General features: G+C 39.3%; 1 protein-coding gene across 1 annotated transcript in view; it reads left to right on the top strand.

Annotated features, from left to right (window-relative positions):
* Positions 1-25,529, top strand: part of MYO16 (myosin XVI) — a gene marked incomplete at both ends in the record, with an annotated part of 338,331 nt that overhangs the window by 45,305 nt on the left and 267,497 nt on the right. Inside the window, 2 exon segments of the mRNA XM_082013934.1 lie at positions 7,265-7,335; positions 11,250-11,393. Coding sequence (XP_081870060.1) covers positions 7,265-7,335; positions 11,250-11,393 — 215 coding nt within the window.

Raw genomic sequence — 25,529 nt, 5'->3', positions numbered from 1 at the left:
GGAATTCGCCCGAAGAAGAAGTTTTTAATTTAACAGTTATTGAATAATGGTACCCCCTAACTCATAAATTATTCTGGATACGTCTACAGTGATAGAAATACCTGACCCACTGAGGGAACTGTAACCCTCCTCACAGATCTTATTGGAGTTTGACTTTAGTGTCTGTGTGTCCCAGAGACATAACTGTTATTTTTGATGTGGTTTTCCAGTTCAGGGTAGCCCAGATAACAGGAGGGCTGTGCCCTCGACATCCAGAGCGACGGGTGCGTTGGCAGGAAGCTCTCAGAGCCGCTGAATGCCTGGGCATGGATGTATCAGTTGAGGGTGCAAGGCCTGGTGGGAAAGGAGCAGAGGACCAGGCAGAAAGGAAGGGACCTATCTTGTTATGTGCCTACCTGTGCTGCTTGAAGTGCGCTCTCACAGTGGAGTGATCAAGTCCATCAACTGCTTCCAAGCCTGGGGTCTGACTGATTTCTCCACAAAGAGAGCACGGGATAGAAGTAGCGTGTGTTTTGACCTGGGCCTAACGTTAAAGCTGGGAGAGATGTTGTCTGGGGCTGTAGGAATATTTCTGTCAGTCTGTTTCATTGGTGGTTTGGTTTGTTTCTTTTAAAAGTAATGCTGTGTTGAATGGAGCTCAGGGATCAGCCTGACAATTCACATCACACTTTTAAATGCAGCAGGGAATCAATGGCCTGGCTGCTTTGGAGTCATGATAATCTGATTTCTGAAAGAATTATAAACTATGGGAGCTCTGCCAGGGACGATGGAAGCACCAGCCCCATCCTCATCAGTGCTCTCTTCAAACAGTGGACAGTATAGCTTGGATATGCAAAGCTAGTATTCTCAAATTCAGACAGTATGGGAAAAGTAATTTTCTTCATTTCTGCGTTCTGTGAATGGCATAACACTTAGCTGTCCAAATATTCTGGCTATTTCCTTTATGATTTGTTGTCTTAAATCTTTATGCAGCAAAGGTGGGAATTTATTTCCAAGACTTCTTCAGAAAATGAGAACATGAGATTTGAACACATTTGACAGATGTTGCCAGTGATCGCTGCAAATATTTCAAGGATGGCAAAAACCATTGGATTACAAATCAATTGTTTGAAAAGCCCATTCAGGGCATAACTGCTCTGAATAAGCACTGCCAACTGATGGGTAGAGCTTGTTTTGAAAGAAAGCATCAGCTATTGAACTAGTAATGATGTGGTGACAGTATCGCTGCTGTAAATGTGTTCGTTAGGTAAACAAGACAACTTAAAAGAATGATTAAATTGCCAACAGTGGTACTTGGATTTTGAAATTTAAACTAATTATAACAAAGGTGTGAGGTAAATATTTTTCTAAGACTGCATTAACTAAAAATTTCTGACATCTTGCTTGATTTCATTTACTGTTCTGATTAAGAATAACTTACCAGAGACTGACATTCACCTGTTCTCATATGCAGCTGAGTTGCATAGCAGGTTCCTCATAAGTACCTTTGGTACAAGCTGAAAGGACAGAGTGACTACTGAGGAATAAGAAAGGAGTACTAAAGAGGCATGAAGGCGGTAAGAATTCTAAGTGGTGCATCTATACAGAGTTTAAGATGCCAGCGTTGGACCAAAGGTCTGACTACGGAGGGAGTAAAGGGCAAAATATGACACTTCCTGAACTGGTGGAAATGGAAGGGGTGGAGGTATGCTATTTCTCTTCCTTCAGCATCACTTCTGTTGCCGAGTGGTTCAATTCTGTGGTCAGTTTATGCCCAAACTGCTTTCAGCTGTTGCTGAAAGTGCTGGCTAGCCCATTTTCCCTATTCACACCCATAACCCAGTGCCACATTCCCATATTGTTGATGTAGCTGAAAACTAATCATTGCCTTGTGCCAGCGAGAAGCAAATGGCAGAAGCATGCAGCCTGAGGCAGGAGGAGAATGGGATAATCCATTCCAGCAACAGCACGGTCTTCGCTACGCTTCTGCAGTAAGTCATGTTTCTGCACATAATGAACAAGTAAAGCCTTCCAGCTAGAGTTATTCCTGCTAAACTAAAGAGAACAAAAATAGATGTTAACAGGAACAAAGTTCACACTAGCTAGCTGCTACTCCCCGGAGGGACGATTAATAGAGACGTATACTGTTACTCTATCCAGCACAGCAGATGGCCAATGGTTAAGTTTTACATATGTTAGGCATTTTTTTTGTCTTCAATGTTACAACTAAAACTGGGTTTGCTGTGAATGCAACATTGCCCAGCTCCTAAGTTTGCATTACCATCAGTAGCTGATGACTGGTGAGTTATTGATAGCCCTGGACACTCTGAATTCATCTTCCAGGCTCTGCTGTCACTTCATATCTGTACTCCTTTTGTCTACAGCATATAAGGTTGTACATAGTTCTACACCTCAAAGTAGCTAGATGCTACTCAGTGCAACACAGTGTAAGTGCTAGTTATTGCTGTATATATATAAATTCTTAACACATTACACAGCACAGTTACACAAAGCTAAATGAAACTAAAACATGTTAGGTAATTGTCACTTTGTCATTAGCCAGTTGCTATAACAGCTAAAAAAGTTAAAACAAAGCTCCAAGCAAGCCAAGACAAGCTCAGACAAAGTAAGCCTTACAGCCCTAGTCCCATAAGCAAAATCAATACAAGACAGGCACAACAATACCGTCTTTACTGGATTATAAGGATACATAACAAATTGTAATCTAGTCAATACAGTCAATGGAATGTGGAAAGCTATTCAGATCACCTGAATCTTTTAGTTAAAATTGTAACATCAAGTATATGTAAAAAGCTACTTTCATTATTATCTTTCTTTACTGCTGAGACTTTATAACTTCAATGCTTTCTAAAATACCTTTATTAGATATGAAATTAGGTGTGAAATTCTGTCCTAACTGGTTGATAATTTTGTGTGCAAATCTAAAAGACATCAGAGAATGGATGGACATGTTGATACACACAAAGGCAGTGCTTAAGAGTTTAACGAAAATTTTATTCTCATTTTTTTCCAAGTAAAGGTCAGCTTCCTGCCTAAAAGCCTGTTTTCAGTTTCCTCATCTTTTCTGTAGACTTCTCTTCCATGAAAGATTACAAATAAAACAAGTTGTAAAAGAAAGTCTTGTGAAAACTTCCTTTAAAATTGCATTAATTAAGAGATATATAACATTTCTGGAATATATTTATCTATGACCTTCTATCTTCATTAGGGTAATTCATCCTTAAGTACTATCAGTAACTAGAGTAATTCTATCAAAAGGAAAAATTGAACATAAGGTGAAGATTTTCCTATTAACTAGGAAAGTCTTAAGTGAATGACTTAAGTGAATTGTGTAGTAGGGAGGGCAGATTTTGCTTCTGTGATCTTTTCTTTATTTTCTTTTTTATTGTGTTTTGCATGGGTGATGAATTTAAGGAAAAATGAATGTTTTTTACTTGTCTTTATATGCAGAGGAATGTAGCACATAATCGTGATTCAGAACAAAGACTTTTGCCCAGTTGAAAGAAGAGTTTGCATATCTTGGCCTGGTAGTCTTTGTGATGTGAAACTCCTGAAGCACTGATTAAGCTACATGTAATAATGAGGAAAAATAAACTAGACAAAGAAAAGAACTACTCAGCTTTTATCCACTTACCCTTATTTTTTGTATGTGACTTGATCATTTGTTTACAGTCATAATTATTTAATATTCTATTTTAAGATCACGGTTTATGTATTAATTCTTTATCCTGTAATCTTGGTCTGCTTTTCTGCCAGGGGAAGAAAGCAAGGCAAAATTATTCATTCTTATGAATTTCAATCTCAGATCTAGAAATGGTTTGCCATTTTTTAGTTTCAACAACAAGGTGTTGCTAAATGGATCTGGAAAGGCATTACTTCATTTTGCATATGAGAAGATTGCAATTGCAAATACGCAATTGCATATTGCAATCTCATATTCTATAAGAACCAAGTCTTTGGGGGTTTGGTGGAAGGAAGAGATTCAATAACTTGTCAGTATTTTCTATACCCAAGTAGCCACAGGCTCTTTCTGTCACTTGGTTACTATTTTAGGCTCTAGATGAAATTCTTGTGGAATATTTTTAAAAATGCTGTTTCCCAACCCTCTGACCTTCCCGTGTGTCCTGGTCCTGCCAAAAGAGAGAGGTCTTCATCCTCTGTCCTTGATTAGAAGGACATACCGAAAAGACAGTTTTGGTGATCCCAAGACTCTTAATGATTGAGTTCATCTCAATGACCCAAATCTGCATTTTGTTTTTGCTGGGATTATTTTGTGCCATTAGAGTCAGTTCCTGGATGCAGAAGTAGCCAGAGGTAAAGGATGTGTAAGTCCTATTGCAAATGGGGGAAGGGAACAAACTCTTCTGGGGGACTCCTTAATCAGCTTATCCCATCTTGTAGAAACACAGACTGAGGATGTTATTTCATTATCAGCCTTAGTCAATGTAAGACTTCTGCCACCAAAACACGGCAAGCTTGCTCTGCCTCCACGTGATGTGTGCATTTGTATCCTCTGTGCTGGTGTTTATGGGGCTATGCAATCAGCCACATTGATGGGACTGAAAACTAATCCTGCCAGGAGACAGAAAAGGGGTCGTGGGGGGGGGGAAGACAACTTACGGGACCAGCTCAATGTGCAGCTGCATAGGTAGGGAGAGCTGGCACAAGGGAAGAGTGGGCCATGCGGTGGATGACGTGCCTTCCCCCTTTCGACATCAGTGCAGTCTGTGAGAATACACCATAAAGACAGCATTTTTGAAGAATTGTGTACTCTCACCAATGTCATCAGTTAAAGCTTCCTTGAGAACAGAATTATGGTAGTTTAATAATTTCCGTGAATCATACTTTTAAGGACTATCTGCCTTAATTCCCATACTTGCAAATGAGATTATCTTTGCAGGTGGAACCAAACCACAGTTCACATTTTTAGCCTACACACAGAGTCTATAAGAAAGAACGCTGCATAAAAACACCATATTGAGAGGCTGAAATGAGTGGAATTTTTTTTTTTTTTTCACCTGAAAAGCAGGAATGGAGAAAGGGGAACAACTTGGAGTGTTAATTTATTCAGGTGAAATCCTGATGGGATTGGCAGAATGAAATTTCTTTCGGAGCCTTCAGAAATCTTCTGTGATACGGAATTCATATTTTCCGGCTTGCTAAAGAAATGGCAATACTAACTCTTGAGGAGAGTATAGTTGCACACCTATTTAAGGAGGGAGGATTTACAATAAGGTCTTTACTCATTAAAACCTGAGGTACAGAAAACCTCTCCATAAGTGGTCAGCAATTTAGGTATTAAAAGAAGGAGGAACTTATTTCTGAACCTTTATTTTTAATGGTGTCTGTCTGGATGAGGACAATTGTGTTCTTTAGTATTGGATTTGTGGATCTCAGAACAGAAAGAAATTTTTGTTGTTCATCTATTTTCCCGAGGTTATGAAAATTTGTAAATATTTCTCCACCCTCCCACTCTGCTTCAGTGTTTTTCATCTTGCTTGGCAGTTGTTGCACAGTTCATTTATTCCATGTTACTTACTGTTCCACTTCTACTTTTGGCAGACACACTGGGGGCAACAGTGACTTCTAATAGTAGTTAACTTTCAAAGTGGCATTTGCCAGAACATAAAACACCTTTTACAGTTATGTAAATTAAATGAAGCAAATCTTTGGTGAGGAGAAATAGGTAGCATGGAACTATTCATGAAGTATGAATACATACAATGGTTTGGACTAACGTTTGATTCTCAAAGTTTAAAAAAGAACAAAAGATTAAATGGGTTTGTATAACTACTATAAATATTTGTCTAATATACCAGTGTGTTTACTGTGTGTGAAGTGTTTAGTGATGATGATGCCAAGTCTTTCACTTTAATTTTACAGGCTTGCAGGCATTTAGCCAGATTTTCTTTCTTAGGCTGAATTTTTCTAGGGCACCTGGTCAAAACCATTCAACACATTCAGAAAACATTGCTTGTGTAATTTGACAATATTAAAAAAGAAAACTGACCCCTTTCAAATAGGTCAACTGAATGTTTGAATATTGTTAAGAAGTTTAAATGTACAGTAAAAATGGAGTTGCAAGATATTCCAGAGAGAAAGAAAACACATACAAAAAATGCATGGGTATGGAAGAGATGGTGTACATGAGTCTCTGGACAGATTCACAGAAGTTGGAAGAGCCTTAAGACAAATTTATGGCCCTCTTATAGGACAGGTACTGCAGTGGAGCAAATTTCTGGGGTACTGAGAGCTTAAAATTTCTTTCCAGACCGTTGCACAACTCTGTCCAGGAATCTTAACTAGGAATTGAAATCTGGATTTCCAAATGATGGAGGCACAATCAGCTGTGTTCCTACACAGGAAACATTATTGGCAGTTTTTCTCCTGGAGGAGGCCTTTTAAAAGGGTTCTTCATACCAGTTTTAGTGAAGACAGGGATTCAATGCTGGCGTGGATTCCCCTGACAATGCCTGGCATTGTTACTGTGCAATTCTGTTCCAGGAATGAACACTGGTAGCATGAGTTAGTCAATGCTTTAATTCTGAGTGAAAAGGTTATAAAGGCAATAAAGACCATGGGGAAAAAGCGCTGAATTTTCACACCTGAATGAGCACCAATATGAAGGATTGTAATTTTGCTTGCATTTATAAGCCTGTTTTCATTTCAAAGGAGTTTGATACATGTAACGGGGAGTGGAGTTTGACTCCAAATATAATTTTAAGAATTATGCTGCGTCAGTGATCTGACAATCCACTGGAAAGGTTAAATTGAGTGTAGACCGTTTAGCTTTGGTATGATGATTAATTTCAAGTGGTATAAGTTATGAACACTAGTTTCAATTATTTATTGAAAAAGCCAACAAATCTCATGGGAACTATACAAAGTAAAATAAAACCAGTTGACTGTGATTTTGCTCCCAAATGAACTAATCAGGTGATTGCGACCTTGAGACGGAGTCTCTCCTTCACCTCTCCCCTCCCCTCTCCTATGTACAGAACTGACAGGCTCATCTGTCTGCTTGAGAAGTCCTTGATACTGTTCATATTTAACATCATTATCAAAGGTCCTTTGCTTCCAGGCTTAGCCATTGAAATAGATGAGATGAGAAATGCTGACATGATAGTTTTGCAAATGTTATCTGAGAGGTTTGCATATATTATTAAATCTCTTAATGAAAATGGTGAAGAATCAGCCTATTAACAGCTCAGAATTAGGTATATTGCTGCATTAATTCCTGTTCCTCTTTTCTTTGATATTTCAGTGCTACGGCTATTGAAGGATGGTGCAGACCCTCATATGCTTGTTTCCTCAGGAGGCTCCTTGCTCCATCTGGTAAGAGTGATTGAAGATTAGTCTTAGTGACTGTGGATAAATATGGTAAGATACTGAGTAGCAGATTGGGCATATTAACAAAAAGAAAGGTTTAGCAATAATTTTTTGTCTACACTGCCCTCCACTGCGGTTATGATTGCATCCAGCTATGCATGTGGAAGAAATGGTCATTTTCAAATTGCTTATGAAAGGGTGGATCATGTCATAGGAATGGTAACAGTGCAGTAAGAAAGAATAAAGGAAATATTGCTTGATTCTGAAGATAGAAATATATGGTTCAGAGATTCATAGGTCCTATATGAAAAACACCATGATGTAACATTTTTCCTTTTGTTTTTGTGTGTATTTTCTTGTACCAATTTTCTATATCTGTATAATCAACACACTATCTATATTTAGGTTATCATTATTTGCATAGCAATTTAGATTAAGTAACTGGAAGATAAAACAGTTTGTATACAATGACCAAAAGAGAAGCAAGATGTAAGTGCATGTGGAGGAAGGACTGACAGGCAGACAGAAAGAAAATACTGCAGAGGTAAAATTTTGTCTTTGCTGAAGCCAATGGCAAACTCATAATAAATTCCTCAGTCTTATGATCCTTCACTTTTGTTTGTGATGCTTCAATTGCAGACATGCTTTCTATTCAATGTGAAACTATGTTAAGATATTTGCATCCAACTTTGTTGCACTATGCTGATAAAATAAATGTGACTTCACCACCACAAAGACATAACATCTAGTGGAAACTCTACTGGCAGACTGTTTCATTTTAGGACAGTCACATTAAGATTCTCATAGTTTGTACTCAAAATAGAGAGATTTCTTAACAAAAAAAAAAAAGGATCCTGTAACATTACTGAATTCCAGCACACCTGCCACCATGCTCTTGCAAGTTGTAGTGTTTCCCTCGTGTAATTAATCTGTTTTTCATCTTCCATGGCCACGCTGCTTACCAAGGACTTTGGGAAATAGAAGTGTAGGTAAGGGTGCAATAATGAGTTGGAACAGAGAAACTGCAAATCCTCTTTTCTCTCCTCCAACTATTTGCCTGCTGCAAATGTGCTCAACCACTCTTTAAAAATGCAACCCATAAAAGATATCTTCGGGACTCCCAAAACTGAGGCATCCCAAACCTTACCCTGTGCTGAAAGCCCTAGGAGACAATCTATATCTTCAGTGTGCCTGATGTGACATCTCTCTCACTGGCATTTTAGAATAGAAGAAAGAAAGATCCATCTTTAAGGATTTTATGTTGCTTTGTCTAGTTCAGCTGATGCACACTTTTTAACTGCAGATAAAATCTGCAGTTGAACTGTGTCGTTTTTATGTTTCTTGATCTTCTGCATTACGTCCCCATTCACTGTCACATTCATTATCTCTCCACTGGTGCCCGCTACTTCACAGGCACAGATACGCTTCAAAAGGAGGGAAAGCTTCCTGCAGTAAGAAATTTGAAGTAGAGAACTGTGTGTAACCTACTGCCTCAGTTTAGTTAGTTACTTATAAGTACTCATAATTAATTTACAGGAAAATGCTGATACTATCGGAGATAGAGAAAAACGTGATTTCAGAGGATTTGACCCTGATTTGGGAGCAGTACAGATAGGAGAGGAAAGTCATGATACAGGGAAATAGATAAGCCAAGTTTATTTCCTGCAAGAGCTCAAAATAGCAATTTAGCATGCATCTTTATTGTATTTTTAAAACCACTCAAATTCATTCTAAGTACTAGTTTTACCACTATAATTCTATGTAATCTGCTTTCTCCAAAGGTGAGCCTGATCAGTGTTTATTCTTTCCAGTTGTACGGTAAATGTTTTTATTCCAGAATGAATGGAAGATGTATTTATCTTCACATTTTACTTAAAATCTGATTCATGATATAATTCCTTTTCCTTTTTCCATTTCTGTTAACTTCCAAAATATGATATATTTCTAAAAAATCAAATGTGACACTTCATACAGATTCTGTTGCTACCTCTGTAGACATATCCCAATATGGTTGAATCTCAGGGAATCCATGGAGCTTCAGGGAGCTTCAAAGATATTCACTGAACTCTTATTAGACTCCATGAGAGCAGAAGTACCAAAAAAGAGAGTCCTTGCCTGAGTCACCCAGTCAGTGGGAAGGACATAGTGTCCTGTCAATTCATGCACGCAATCACCAAAACCACCCTAGTAATAAAGTATATGAGTGCCAATTTTCTCCCGGAACTTTGACTGAGATTGCCCAATCACTTCACAAAATCCATTAAACAAGAATCCAGGAGCAGTGGCAATTAAATTCCTACTACAAATCCAGTCTGTTTTCAAACTGGTAACTAATGCCAAAAGGCTCTATATCTATTATTAATACACAAAATGGCTCAGTGACATCTGTCACTTTTGTTTTGTATGGAAGGCCTCTAGAAAGTTTTTTGCTTAACAATGCCTTGAAAATATGATTGGTATGAGATTATGTTGATCTGTATTATAAAATGTCTTATCTCTGATTTGTTAAAATTTGAGCATTGAACAGCTCAATGTAAGTTATACTACTGATATAATGAATGATACTGATGCAACAAAAAACTTCTGTCTGTTTCTAGACCCATCAGATAAGTTACAAGCTAAAGAAAATACATCAGAACTTAATTTCTGTTCTATAATTTAATGCTCAGTATGTTTGAAAATCATTTAAAGCAGTACTGCTTTTTTTAGCCTTATGGAGTTTAATTTTCATCTTCTGAGTTATCTGTATTTATGATCGCTGTAGCACATGCAGCTCCTACATTCAGTTGAATATCTCAGCTATGTCTTGGCTTCACAGTGAAATCCAGTTAAGCACTTTTCCTTCTTCCCTTTTCCTCCAGTGTCCTGGCTTCCATCCAAATTAATGCAGATCAGCAAACCGGATGCCATGGTGTTGTTTCACATGCAATATAGACATAACAACATAATTATGTAACCCTCACTTGCAATTTATCTGCAGATTTCACTGTATTTGTACTCTCTGTGTACATGTGTGCTTTTTAGGACAGGGAAATATTACACAGCTTTAACTATTGGAAGAGGCATAGATATTAAGGATTGTATTCAAGGCATCTAAGCATCTAATACAGAAAATTAGTCTCCAGTGGGGAAGGAGAGAGGATCCTTCTCTAAAGAGTTACTGAAATTGTGTGTTAGGCCAGAGTTAGGATCTTAACCTAGGTGCCCAGATTATCTTTTAAAGTATTATCCATAAGCACATCCATAAAAAGTCACAGATGTGACAGAATAGTAAGCTCTAAACAATGGCTAAGCCAGTTTCTTCTTCTCTGCCAAAATTAGTGACCTCCATCATCAAACAAAACAAAGTATATGAACACACACGTGTGCAACCTCTCCCGCCCCTTGCCCTCAACATACCCTTAGTGTGCAGAGTATTTATCTGTCAGAGACACTTGAATACGAATCAGTATAGCTAGTGGATTGGAAATAGGAGGGGGTATGGAGAGGCATCTATTATTGCTATGAACTGCATAAAAGGCAGAAGTTCATGTACATGTGGACATATGTATGTGTGGGTGTGCATACACTTAGATGCCACTACTTGTGATGTGATCATCATGCACTGATGCCTGGGCACTGATTTGGAATGACAGTATTGAACAGAAAGAAAGCCTCATCTTTAATGTAGATTTCAGCAGATTTCATGTAGTGCTTTTTTACAAGGAATAAGGGATTCCGTGAATCATGCACATGGATCTTGTAGTCTCCACAAAACTATTGTATAGGTTCATCAGCTGTTTTTCCCTACAAACACAGCATTTTAACTACAGTGCATCATCTGCTCAATTTAACTGTTAAATGGAGCAAAAATTGTATGCAATAAATTCAATTGTATACTGAGTAAAACACCATCCCTAATCTGCTCTTCTTTCTTCTAGTGTGCTCGCTACGATAATGCATTTGCTGCCGAAATTCTAATTGACAGAGGAGTGAATGTAAATCATCAAGATGAGGATTTTTGGACATCAATGCATGTAGCCTGTGCATGTGATAATCCTGATATTGTCCTGCTACTGCTACTAGTAAGTAAAGCAATCCAATGCATTGTGTGCTTGAAAAGGAAACAGAATGTAATACCATAAGGTCTGAAACTGCTGTATAAATGCAATATATTGCTACAAATCATATAAATGAAAGCATATGTTGTGTGTGTTTGTTTCTTGACATTGTTTTGTGCTCAGGATTTTTAGAAGGCATGTAGTGAAGCATTTTAAGTCTTCAGTGAGAATGCAGTATAAACATCAATGTCAAGTCTCTCCTATCTCTTCTCTGTGGTCAGGAGCTTATATCTCTGATAAGCACTCAGTCCCAAATGGGATATTCGGGTAATTTCTTTTCTCTTCTCCTTGTCACTTTCTGGTAAGGATTGAGTTTGCAGGAAATCTTATCAAAAACTCCTTCTTAAAAACAAGTATTCACTCAATTACACTCAGTATTCATAAATAAATGTTTGCATACGTGATCAAAATGAGGCCAATTTAATATTTATCTAAACAACTTTGACTATTTGAAACAGAGTTTACCCAATATAGTAAAAGATATGGCATTCAGCCTTTGTAGAGAACAGCTTTGTTCATGTTGTGCTTCCATTCCTAGGATCACAGCCTCTAGTTTTACACCAGGCTATTAATGCTGTTCTTTCTCCCAGTTGCTCTTTAAATACTGCTTTTTAAAACAGTACTGCAAAAACAGTTCACAGTCTGAATTACAGTTTTCTAATCCATTTGTATAATTTTAAAATGCTTATGTTTTTAATAGGTCATGGCAAGTAGATCAGCATTTTTTAGCATACTTGTAATGATATTTCAATTTTACAGGTAAAATGATGGGAAAAATATTTTTAAAGACTTGATAATAGCTTTCATGAAATCATTTTGAGAGACTGTCTAGTCCAGTCCCCCTGCTCAGAGCAGAGCCAGCTATAGGAGCTTGCCCAGGACCGTATCTCCAAGGATGGAAGGTCCACAAACTCGTTGGGCAGCCTGCATAGAAAAAAAAAAATCATTAGGTTTAAACAGAATTTCCTGTGTTTCAGTTTGTGCCTATTGTCTTTTGTCCTTTCACTGAGCACCACTGAGAAGAGTCTGTCTCCATCTTCTCTACTCCCCTCATCAGGTGTTTACACACATTGGTAAAACCTGCCTCAGCCTTATCTTCTCAAGGCTGAAGAATCCCAACTCCCTCAACTTCTCTTTGTATAACAGATGCTCCAGTCCATTCATCGTCTTCGTAGCCCCTTTACAGGACTCACTCCAGTATGTCCATGTCTGTCTTTTACTGGTGAGCCTGCAACTGGTGGGCATGGTGGTGTTGGGTTGATGGTTGGACTTGATCTTAAAGGTCTTTTCCAACCTTAATTATTCTGTGATTCTGTGTTACCTCACCAGTGGTGGGCTCTCACCAGTGCCTAGGCCTGTTGGTAATGCACTCCAAGAATTCTATGGCCCTCTTTGCTGCCAGGGCACATTATTATCTCGTGCTCAACTTGTCCTCTAGGTCCTAGTCCCAGAAGTATTTTGTGTGGAAAGCTGTGTAGCTAGACAGTAGGAAATATTAAAGGAAAGAGCGTAGCCTAAATTTTGTCATTCAAAATAGTTAGCTAAGATCACCTTGTAGGGAAATATCTATCTCTGCTTGAAGGTAATAGCTGGGAACACTGTTCTGGATCTGTATACCTACACTGGGTCAGGGACAAGAAGCAGGGCTTTTAATCAGTGTGATACTGATTAGAGCCCTCTTGGGCTTTTGAGGACTTGTGTCCAGATGTCTCCTCTTCTAGAAAAAAGTCAGATCAATGCCTGTTTTCTCTCAGAGGGGTATTTCACTAGACTGTTAGATAGATTTCATAATGTAGTAATTAGTTATTATAGTTAGGAATGCTTTAGTGCTTAATTGTTTATGCTAAAGCATAATCAGCAGGTTAAGTAGCATCCACAAAGACTAATGTGATAGTTTACACCTTAGAGCTATTGTTTCAGTCTTGCGTGGTTACATATGATCTCTTTCTGAAATATACAGATATTATCCCATCTAGCACAGGTGCTTCATTTTATAAAAAATAGGGTAAATAATATCCTATACCAAATTAGAAATTAAATGGAAAATGATTTTTTTTATTCAGTTCAGAATTAGTGATACCTTCCTTCCCTTCATCTCATTTCTGAATTCCTAAGTTTCAGCCTTTATTTGAAATCAGAACAGGTGACTCTTGAAGGTTTTCCTGTATAGACTCTAGTTGCATCACACCAAATTGGAAAGAATTTCTAGAGAGATTCTTTCCCAAAAATATTCTGTCCCTCATAAACGTGTGTTGTGCTTTTGAATTGCTACAACAACTTTAATGAAACAAAGGGGGGTTTTGGATATTGCTTTTGTGTTTTTTTTAATAACCTAAGACTCATTGCATTTAGAATCTCATAAATCAAAGCCATCATGCTGAATTATATTTTGTGGAATATACGAGTGTGCCATATTAAATTAGAGTGGCACCACAAGCAAAGAGTCTTCAGCAGCAGAGGGGTTAATCTTCTAATTATCTTCAGCATAGTGAGTTACAGTAGTATGATTTTAAGTTAGTGGCTATGCTAACTATGATGTAATGTCATGTATCTGAAAGTAGTACTGTGGACACTATCTGACCTTCTGTAAATGGCATGGGATTCACCAAAACCTTTGTCTGGAATCTGGAATTATTTTTACTTTGTCCTGTGGTTGCTTCTTCCAATCTGTAACTTCAGTTTTAACATTGATCTGTACCAGATCTTGTCTGGTAATCTCTTAGGATTCTGATGGCCTCTGAAGCTACACCTGCTTAAAAAAAAACAGAAAGAGATGTCCAGGAGTCTTCCTGGGTGCTGGATCACAATCATCTGTGCTAGCAAAGTGTTAGAATGTCCTCTGGTATGACTTTGGCATGTGCCATCTAGATTCCTTCCAGATAATTTCCCAGCATGGTTTTGAAGCTGGAAAGTCCCAGGGACCAGTTTGTATCCAGCTGTCACATTGTAGAGGTTAAAAGTATTTACTAGACTAAACAAGGTCTCTTCCATACCAGCTGTGTTCAATGCCTAGAGCTTTCCCAGGTCCATTTGATTTAATAGTAGAGATACAGCCTTTGTCATGCTTGGAATGTCCATTTTCTCAGCTTTTCTATTCCAAGTGCAGTTAGGTCCAGTAAATGTAAATGTAACGTGTAAATCTGATTTGCTGTTCTTAGTGCTTAAAAGAGTATTTCTTACCTAACCACAGTCATCAGTTATGTTTGGTAGGAGTATCCCATTCTAAACATTGTCACTGTACTTGGCAAAATAAAGGACAAAATTTCCAGAAGGTGATATTTAATCTCTCGTATCACCTTGATCTGTTCAATGTATATACTTTTGAAGCCTGTGTATCCTTTGGATTCTGTGTGTACTCACTCACTAAGGTTGGAAAGGACTTTCAAGATCATCAAGTCCAACCATTAATCCAGCACCACCGTGTCCCCTAAACCATGTCCTGAAGTACCACATCCCCACGTTTTTTGAACACTTCCAGAGATGGCGACTCCAGCACCTCCCTGGGAAGCCTGTTCCAATGCTTGACCACCCTCTCGGTGAAGAAATTTTTCCTAATATCCAATCTAAACCTCCCCTGGAGCAACTTGAGGCCATTTCTTCTTGTCCTATCACCAGTTGCTTGGGAGAAGAGACCAACACCCACCTCGCTACAACCCCCTTTCAGGTAGTTGTAGAGAGCGATAAGGTCTCCCCTCAGCCTCCTCTTCTCCAGACTAAACAACCCCAGTTCCCTCAGCCGCTCCTCATAAGACTTGTGCTCCAGACCCCTCACCAGCTTCGTTGCTCTTCTCTGGACATGCTCCAGCACCTCAACATCCTTCTTGTAGTGAGGGGCCCAAAACTGAACACAGGATTCGAGGTGCGGCCTCACCAGTGCTGAGTACAGGGGCACGATCACTTCCCTACTCCTGCTGGCCACACTATTCCTGATACAGGCCAGGACACTGTTAGCCGCCTTGGCCACCTGGGCACACTGCCGGCTCATGTTCAGCCATCTGTCAACCAACACTCCCAGGTCCTTTTCTGCTGGGCAGCTCTCCAGCCATTCCTCCCCAAGCCTGTAGCGTTGCATGGGGTTGTTGTGACCCAGGACTCGACCTTGTTAAACCTCATACAACTGACCTTGGCCCATCGTTCCAGCCTGTCCAGATCCCTCTGCAGAGCCTTCCTACCCTCAAGCAGATCAACGTTCCTGTCTAATTCAGTGTCATCCGCAAACTTACTTGATCCCCTCATCCAGGTCATCAATAAAGATATTGAACAAGACCGGCCCCAGAACCCAGCCCTGGGGAACACCGCTTGTGACTGGCCGCCAGCCGGATTTAACGCCATTCACCACAACTCTCTGGGCTCGGCCATCCAGCCAGTTCCTCACCCAGTGAAGAGTAAACCTGTCTGAGCCATGAGCCACCAGTTTCTCCAGGAGAATGCTGTGTGAGACGCTGTCAAAGGCTTTACTAAAGTCCAGGTAGACAACATCCACAGCCTTCCCCTCATCCACTAGGTGGGTCACCTGGTCATAGAAGGAGATCAGGTTGGTCAAGCAGGACCTGCCTTTCATGAACTATCCCTAAACTGATAAACAAATTAGAACAGAGAAGTTCATCTATAAAACCTCTTGTATTGTGAGAAGCTCATGTGATGTGGGGATTTTTCAGAAATACTTAATGCTCTGTTGTTGTTGACATTAATAAGAAAAACTGGGGTTATACAAGGCACTTCTAAAATTCCCCCTGCCAGTGTTTCCAAGAAACCAAATCTAATAAAAACTCATTAAGTATTCCTACCCAGGTTTATATCCAAAATTATTGTTCAGCCTCCATCATTTGAATGTTGTTTGATTTAATCTCTCTTTATTACAAGCTGTCTTCTTCTGAAGGTTCTAACTACCTTCTGATAACTTGGGGTAAATAGGTCATTGATATTAAAGTTGCAGTAAGCAGGGGTACCTCTATGGATTTTTGCAGGTAGTGTTTGAATTATCTATATTACTTGCAATAACTTCTGGTAAATTTGCCCACATTCTAGGCAGTCAGCACTTTTTAAGGCAGAATTTCCTTGACTACATAAACAGTAACTCTATGCTTTCTCTTTTGGAGTGGGAGTAATAAATAGAGTTTTGTGGCAGAGAAAGGAAAATATTCTTGTAAGCAATAGTTTTTGAACCATGACATTACTGCTATCTTTAATAACATTTGACAAAGTGAAGATGGAAATTGAGGTTGGAGGGAAGTATTTTTCACAGTCCTGAACTGCCTTTGTGTGAGCATTTGATATTAGGAATTACTTTGCCTTGAGGTTAGAGTGTTTCATGGGCCATGTCTAACGTGTAGCACGAGCCGGGATAATGCTAATAGGAGCTACAGGCAGCTTCTCTTATGCCACAATTTTTAGCTGGAAGAGAAAATAACACTTTGTGTACCCTCATGAATTACTTTTAGATACATATTTCTTCTGGATTTACTTTGCAATATAGACAATGACATTTTTATTTTTTTAAAGATGTGAGCTAAAAGGTGACAACATGGTCCTTTAATTGAGACCTGTGCAAATTCTGATTCCTGGAAAACTGTCATAAAGGCCAGTGGAGGTTTCCTCATTGATGACTTCAAAATGTTTCCTGAAGAGAAAATAGAAAGAAAAGGATATAAGGTATATGTAGATCCCAGAAGGCTATCAATGAAAACTTAATTAAGCAAGACCAGTTTCTGATTTTATCCCACTTTTGCTTGTCGTCATGTTTCCCTGGCTCGGACAACGTGGTGACTTGTCATGCATCAGCTTAGCTGTGGAAACTCACTGTTCTGTCCTCTGATAGATAGCAAAGACAAAAATAAATCTTGCTAGCTGAAATGTATTTCACTGAGAGATAGGAGGTAACTGTTTGTAATGTGATGTAAACAGATGTAGCTGTTTGTAATGTGAGACTGCGGCCATGTGCGCTCCCAGCCCAAAAGGCCAACTGTCGCCTGGGCTGCCTCCAAAGCAGCATGGCCAGCAGGTCGAGGGAGCAGGTTCTGCCCCTCTACTCCTCTCTGCTGAGACCCCACCTGGAGTCCTGTGTCCAGCTCTGGAGCCCTCAGCACAGGAAAGACATGGGCCTGTTGCAGAGGGTCCAGAGGAGGGCCACCGAAATGATCCGAGGGATGGAATACCTTTCCTATGAGGACAGGCTGAGAGAGTTGGGGTTGTTCAGCCTGGAGAAGAGAAGGCTCCAGGGACACTCTCTTGCAGCCTCCCAGTACTTAAATGGGGCTTATAAGATGGGGACAGACTTTTTAGCAGGGCCTGTAGCGATAGGACAAGGGGTAATGGTTTTAAACTAAAAGAGGGCAGATTTCCACTAGGTATAAGGAAGAAAGTTTTCACAAGGAGGGTGGTGAAACACTGGCACAGGTTGCCCAGAGAAGTGGTAGATGCTCCATCCCTGGAAGCATTCCAGGTCAGGTTGGACGGGGCTCTGAGCAACCTGACTTAGTTGAAGATGTCCCTGCTTGTTGCAGGGGGATTGGGTTAGATGACCTTAAAAGGTTCCTTCCAACTCAAACTATTCTATGATTCTGTGACTCTAATCTGTTATCATGTCCTGTTGGAAGGCTGTTGGAATTGTAGGCACTGTTTTTCGAATAAATGCAGAATGAAATGTTTGAAGCTATTTCTTTCCATCCCAGTATTTTACCCAAGGTAGTGTTGCTTTTTAGGGACTTATTTATGTCGTCTTCATTTTGTAGCTGTCAGCAAGGGGAGAGGGGGCCATTGGACAGTACAGCCAGGAAATACATCTCATGTGTGCTAAACAGTCAGCCAATGAAGAACTTGCCCCTGAGGCAGCTGCTAGCACATGAGGAAATGTAGAGATCAAAGGTAATCCGTAGAGGTCTGGTTGCCATACATGCAAATCAGGTGGTAAAGGTCAGATTCATCAATCGTTGCCTGACCTTATCAGTGTTGGGGGTTTTCCCCTTGGGATAGGGAACTGTTTCTGTGGGTGTTGTATGAAGGAGGCTCCTGTAGCAGGTTGAGGAGAGTGCTGAAGTGCATTTCATTTAAGAACAAAGATGCATAATCTTGTATACATTTGTGCCCATATGAGATCTCCAAGAAAGTACAAAGAGAAAGCAGATTTATTAAAAGTATCTACTCTGTCTTGCCTCACTGCCCTTTGAAGGCTCAGGACTGGACATGCTGACAGCAATTCTGTCAGTTTGAGGTGTGTTCCTGTTCCATCGTCACTGGACACATTGCAACATTATATTTTGCATTAATTTCCTGTACTAGTTTTTTTATATTGAATACAAACACTAGATGAGATTTGTAACTTAATATCCAAAGTTCTTTGTCCTATTGAAAATGCTACCTGAGTTACAGGCTGTCCAAGCCACCAGCACTTGGATACAGCTCGTGCTTTTTTAGCCAGAGGGGAGTATTTAGTCCCTTGTGTATCCCTTTAAATGGCTGTAACTTTAAACTGGTATCCATTGGTTGCAGTCAAATTCTTCCTCCACAATATACACTTTCTAGCTTCAAATACTTTTAACTGAGAGGTAAGAGTGGTTAATCTTCACTTTACTTGTATACTATTCAAACTACCATCTGATATAATAATAATAATACTGTTGCAGTTTAGTAAATTAATCTTATCTACTCAGTCAGTAGTGTATATAGGAGAAAATACCACTTTGTAGAACCTTGCTTTTTCTTTTTCCCTTCATTTTTCTTCAATTTGACAATATTATTTATTATCATGAATTCTCTGCTCTAGGAATTAACACTGGATCATTAAAAAGGCAAAGGAGGTCGAGCTGTCCAGCTGCCCCACCTCCTCCCCTCTGTTCCTCCACCTCAAAACATCTGAAAATTAAATGGAAAAAATATAACTGGTCAAATCCTGATTCATGTCACTGCAATCCCGTGCTATATTTAGTTGGATCCTGAGCCACTACTTTCTCTCCATTTTTGAAACATGGTGTTTAGGTACTTATTAGAAGGTTCACTGTTGTATTGAGCCCCTGTGTTTAGTTCCTTATCTCAAGACAACAATGATTGTGTTATGAACTACAGGTTGCTTTATGACTTGCTGTTATGCTTTAATTTCAGAGCATGTCACAGAGAATTCATCACTGAGCTGTACTGTTGGTGTCACACATAACAGGTTGACAGTTATGAGTTTCCTTTTTAATGTATGTTTGGTTGTGGTTTTGGTGTTTGGTTTTGGAAAGGTCCTTCCTCTCCACTCCCAAATAGCCTTGATGTTGACTGACCTAAGCTTGAGAGCAGCAGAGAAAAAGAAAGTGTGTGAGAATGTTTTGTTTTTTTTTTTTAATAGTGTCATTCACTTTATTTTACCATCATCAGGAGGCACCTTTTAGTGGGCAACATGAATGTAACGTTTTCACCATCTGTAATGCAGATCTTGTCAAATGAAATTAGGAAGGCAAAGATAGTATTCTAGTGTTTGCACGGCAATTTGCAAGGTGGAGATTTATTCTTTCACTGACCTGAAAGCATTGCTGTGATTAACTAGAATGGCAGAGAGCAGTACTACATCCTCAGGAAATTTTACATGTAGAGAAAGGAAAATTGGGAAGTAGAAATGCACTCAATATATACTCTTTACTAACCTTACTAGGAAAAGCAAATGTAACTACTGTCTGCCAGCCACTTAAATATGTTTCTTCTTGTGCTTTTTTGAACCTAGAGTTGAGGCACAAAATGCAATTCTGGCATAGAAGGCTAAAAATTTTTTAAAATGAGGCTGAATATCTTTTTGTCTCTCTCCTCTTTTTAAGAAATTAGGAAAATCTGTGCTCAGCTGTCTGCAAAAGGGAGTTATACTTGAATCATTCATTAGATTTAGTCACCAACAGTATATGAGCGGTGTTAGTTAGACAGGGTATTTGAACAGTATAATGCTATCCAGTGTATGTGTATGTTACTTAATGGTTGTGATGTCGTCCAAATTTCTTGATCCTCTGCAGATTTCTTAGTGATACCTCTACAAAATTATTTATGCCAGGAGAATAAACTATATGACAAAACACTAATGGAATATTAAGAATCAGATGGGACAAATATAGAGAACCATATAGAATGTGACAGGTCTCCAGGTAGTGAACTGGAGTCTCGGGTGAAAGACTGCATCTGCAGTCTTTGTAAACAAGGACGAGGGGATCAGGCTCAGTCATGTGATGTAATGGACATTTTTCTGAACTCATTGCTGAACTTGGGAGTGTAATAGGTAAACAGATATAATCTTTATATTTCCAAAATGCTAACAGCAAATATAAAAATCTGCAGCTGTCTCACTAAGTCTTTTGTGAACCAGTCACTCAGATTCTACTCTGGGGAATTCATCCATTCCTTTACTTATCAGCAGCTTCTCAAGCAACCCATGGGAGAGCCAGCTTCTCCATATGCTTTCCGGCTTTCTGGCTTCAGAATCCTGTATTAGAGACACGGGCAAGTAAGCACAGTTATGGTGGCTCTCAACCTTCCAGCTCCAGCTTCCCAGCCTGCAGCCGTAAACTTCCCTAATATTTTTGTGGTACAGTTTATAAATGTGTTAAGTTGCCAGTCTAATTGTTGCATTTATTTGTGCTTAACCACCAGGCACAAGCCAGCTTCTGGTAGGTGGTCCTGGAGACATCCAGGTTTCCTGTTCCCCTCTTGCTACTTGTCAGTCTCATAGTGCCCATTCTCCCCACTATGTCCAGGAAGGACACAGCAGTGGAAGCTGAACTATGTCCAAGGGACAGGTATATTTAACTTTTAAGTTTTAATATATTTATATTAAAGTATATTAAACTTTTAAGCTTTTAATCAGGTGTCCTTTTTCAAAAAAATATATGATTAATCTATTAGTTTCTGAGAGATTCTTGTCTAAATGGACAAATCAAGCAAAAGGTAGAAAGGGAAGTTGCAGAGAAGCGTAAAGTATTTTTTAAAAAATTATTCGATAACAGTAAGGATGCAAAGAGAGAACTCAGATGTCTTGATCTGAGTCCAGTGGGTCATTCACAAGACCTGTGTGATGAACTCATAGAATCATAGAATCATGGAATCACAGAATCATAGAATAGTTTGGGTTGGAAAGGACCTTTAAAGTTCATCTAGTCCAACCCTCCTGCAGTGAGCAGGGAGGGTTCAACTACATCAGATTGTTCAGAGCTCCGTCCAACCTGATCTGGAATGTCTTCCAGGGCATCTACCACTTCTCTGGGCAACCTGTGCCAGTGGTTCACCACCTTCAGTGTGAAAACTTCCTTCCTTATATCCAGTCTAAATCTGCCCTCTTTTAGTTTAAAACCATTAAGCCTTGTCCTATTGCTACAGGCCCTGCTAAAAAGTCTGTCCTCATCTTATAAGCCCCCATTAAGTACCGGAAAGCTGCAATATGGTCTCCCCAGAGCCTTCTCTTCTCCAGGCTGAACAACCCCAACTCTCTCAGCCTGTCCTCATAGGAGAGGTGTTGCATCCCTCGGATCATCTTGGTGGCCCTCCTCTGGACCCTCTGCAACAGGCCCATGTCTTTCCTGTGTGGAGGGCTCCAGAGCTGGAGCATTCATAACTGAATGCCCTTATGTATTTCGCACCACATGCTCTGATGGTGATGGATAGCACTTACTCTCATGCAAGCTGAATATCCTAAGAGAAGTATAGTTGTGGTTAAAATCTAAGAGGGACGTGATTGTCCCACTCTGCACTGGTGTGACCCCATCTTGAGTACTGTGTGCAGTATTGGACTCCTCAATATAAGGACATCAAACTATTAGAGTATGTCCAGAGGAGGGTGACCTAGATGGTGAAAGGCCTCAAGGGCAAGACATACAAGTAGCGACTGAAGTCACTTGGTTTGTTCAGCTTGGAGAAGAAAAAGCTGTGGGGTGACCTCATCGAAGGCTACAACTTCCTCAAGGGGGGCAGTGAAGGAGGAGGTGCTGATCTCCTCTGTCTGGTGACCAGGATTAGGACACCAGGAAATGGAATGAAGCTGTTTCAGGGGAAGTTTAGATTGGACATGAAGAAAAGGTTCTTCACTGAGAGAGTGGTCAGTCACTGGAACAGGCTCCCCAGGGAAGCGGTCACAGCACCAAGCCTGTCAGAGTTCAAGGAGCGTCTGGACGATGCTCTTAGTCATACGGTTTACTTTTAGGTAGTCCTGTGAGGAGCAGGGAGTTGGACTTGATGATCCTTATGGGTCCCTTCCAATTTGAGATATTCTATAATTCTGTGATTCTAATACCGGATACTGTCAGTAAGGCTGAAATATGATTTATCCTTTGAAGAGAAAACCTTAATATATTATTACTTAATATTTCCTCAGTTCAGGGAACAATTTTTACAGAAATTACAGCATCACAGTATAGACCTCTCACTATTTCATACAGAAATATTTGGGGGAATAAAAAGTTTAATATAGGATTTGTTTTTGCCTAACATTAAAAAGTCATCTCTAAATGTTTCTGTGATTTTGGAGTTAGTTTTAGAAGTGTTGGACTCAATTAATTTTTTGAATTCATGAGTGTCAACTGTGAACTGTGTTCATTCATGCTGTATTTCTTAGGTAGCTTGATTGGAGGTAATTTTAGACCCTATCAAGTAACTTCAGGGCCAACTTCTCACTGAGATCTAGATTACATTTACAAGAATTTTTGGTAGAAGACAGTAAAAAAAATTAAGAAATACTGCATAAACATTTTAGCCAAAATATTCATGCTGATAAAATGTGAAAACTGCAATCAAGCCCTGTGCTGGGGTTCCAGTTTGGGTGGGCCTTGAGTTTTTTGGTTTTTTATAAACCACATAGCTTTCTCTTATCTTTATCAACTGTGTTTGTTTCTGCTCTCTTTTTGTAGCCTGGCCTGTTGCTCAAAGTTTAGGTTTGTGACATATTCCTTCAAGTCCTTGTGTTCTTTAGGATGTGTGTGTTATCTAGAAATTTCTGTCTTCCTTTGTCCTCATTTTCTTGGGTTCTCAGATTGTTGCCAGAGATATTGAGAAGGATTTTGGTGCAAAGATGGTGTTCCCAGGAGGTGTTGGGTCTTCTTGGCCACCACAACAAAAACAAATAACAGAGTATGTGGAGTGGGAAGCTTACTAAGGAAGAGGTAGGTTGAAAGGTGGATTTCACAGTCTCCATCTCATTACAAGGAGACAAGACACTAGAAAAGTAGTATTTAAGATCCTGAAGCAAGGGATAGTGATTTCTGTTTTCTCAGCTTGTGCATGAGGTACCACACGCCTTATAGGCCATGTGTTGAAGAATCTGGTGAAGTTGTGTATTAGACATGTGGATGGAGACAGTTTTTGTCACACAACAAACTGGGTGCTAAGCAAAAATCTCACTTATGTGGGAGCAGTACAGCTGTGTCTGTATTTTTGTGACCTCCAAAGGAACAGGAGGTTGTCTTGGAAGGGCAGGGATTCTCTATACTTGCCTGTGTTTGTCCTCATCTTGGTGTAATAAGAAATAATTTAAATTTTTAAGTTCTAAATTGTCAATTTTATTTCTAAATCTTCTGACTTATCACAGTACTGTAGTGCTATTCAGATTTTCAGTGCAAATCAAACAATCAGCAGAATTAAGCTATTATGGAAATTTAACTTTCTCTGTATTGAAATGTAGTGATTCTACAAAAAGGTCATTACATGCTGCATAAAGGAAGGAATACAGAAGAAACTGCAGAGGATATGCCATTAAACAGAATATGATTATGCAAGTTCAAACTTGTCCATCTGAACAATTCCGCTTCTTTACAAAACACAGAGTAAAGTAAGTGCTATGTAACCTTTCATAGCTCTCATCCAAAAGCCCATCACCTTAAGCGTAGTGCTGGGCTATTGGTGATGGCAGGACATCATCTTCTATGTTTTTTCTAAGCATGCTTGGATGTCACCTATCCAAGTGCCATGAACTGCCCTGACACCGTTCCGCTCGTGAAACCTGATAATATTCTATTTTTGTATGAGACTTTTGGAAACACTTAAAAACCTTTCACCAACACTGCTGCATTTTGGTTAACAGGATAAAAACTGAGTGTATTCAATTAGTCAAATTTGACTCCAGTACTAGTATTAGTTGAATGTTTTAAATTTAACTGCTGCTTCATCTGTGGAATTTATTAGTTATTTCATCTAGTATTAGTTGAATGTTTTAAATTTAACTGCTGCTTCATCTGTGGAATTTATTAGTTATTTCATCCTTTCCTGGTTTAGTCCCCAATTTTTTGATAGATTTTTATGTTTTCCATAGGATGCCTACTTCTGATTTTAATGTAAAATCCCTTTTCCAAAATCAGATAGAGTTTTACTGGAAAAAATTACAGGAACAGACTTACTGGTGGGAGTAGGAGGGAAGTCTTATGGGGCTGTAACTCTTTTCCCCTTCCCCACATGCTTGGTATGGCATATATCTGAAGTCATGTAATCAGAGAGCCATTGCATAGTTATTTTTCCCTTGTTCTTTGCAGTTGTATCAGACTGTTTTAGCAAGCAGAGGTGAATGATCAAAATGTCATTAGCTTTAGAATTTAATGAAAGATCTTTATCTTTAATAGTTTCAGAAAGAATTAAAGCAGAATAAACAATTGCTTCCTCAAAGAAAGTAATTTTGCCCTCCCACTCAGTCTTGCTCAATACGACTTCCTCCTTTGAGTCAATACAAGAGGAAGCAGTAAAGGGGAGAGAATGAAGAGCAGTTAGAGGTCAGGAGAGGACAAGGGATAACGGTTTGAAGTATAAAGGAACATGTGGCCTAAAAGAAAAATGATTATTCTCTCTAGAAAGAGGCAGTTATCAATATCTGGTAGTTGTAAGAAACTTTAAATAAAAGTCTTTTATATGATAGCTGTGGGCATCTATTTGAACATTTTCTTCACTTGCAGTTTGCAGAGGCTGGTGGATGCGTGATGAGTGTAGGAGGGACCTTCCAGAGCGTGTGTGCTACTGGCTTACAGCCTTTCATCACTGCTGACTGAGTTAAGATAGAGCTAATCTAGGTGAAGGCTCTTAATGAACTAATCTAGGTGAAAGCTATTAATGAGTTGCTGAACACCAGATGGCAACACTCAGGGGAAACTGTAGAAATATTAGTCTTTCTCC

The sequence above is a fragment of the Phaethon aethereus genome, assembly GCF_964289735.1.
Source record: "Phaethon aethereus genome assembly, chromosome: 1".
NCBI lineage: Eukaryota > Metazoa > Chordata > Aves > Phaethontiformes > Phaethontidae > Phaethon > Phaethon aethereus.
The sequence above is the reverse complement of the archived record's forward strand: the minus strand, read 5'-3'. Positions and strand labels throughout refer to the sequence as shown.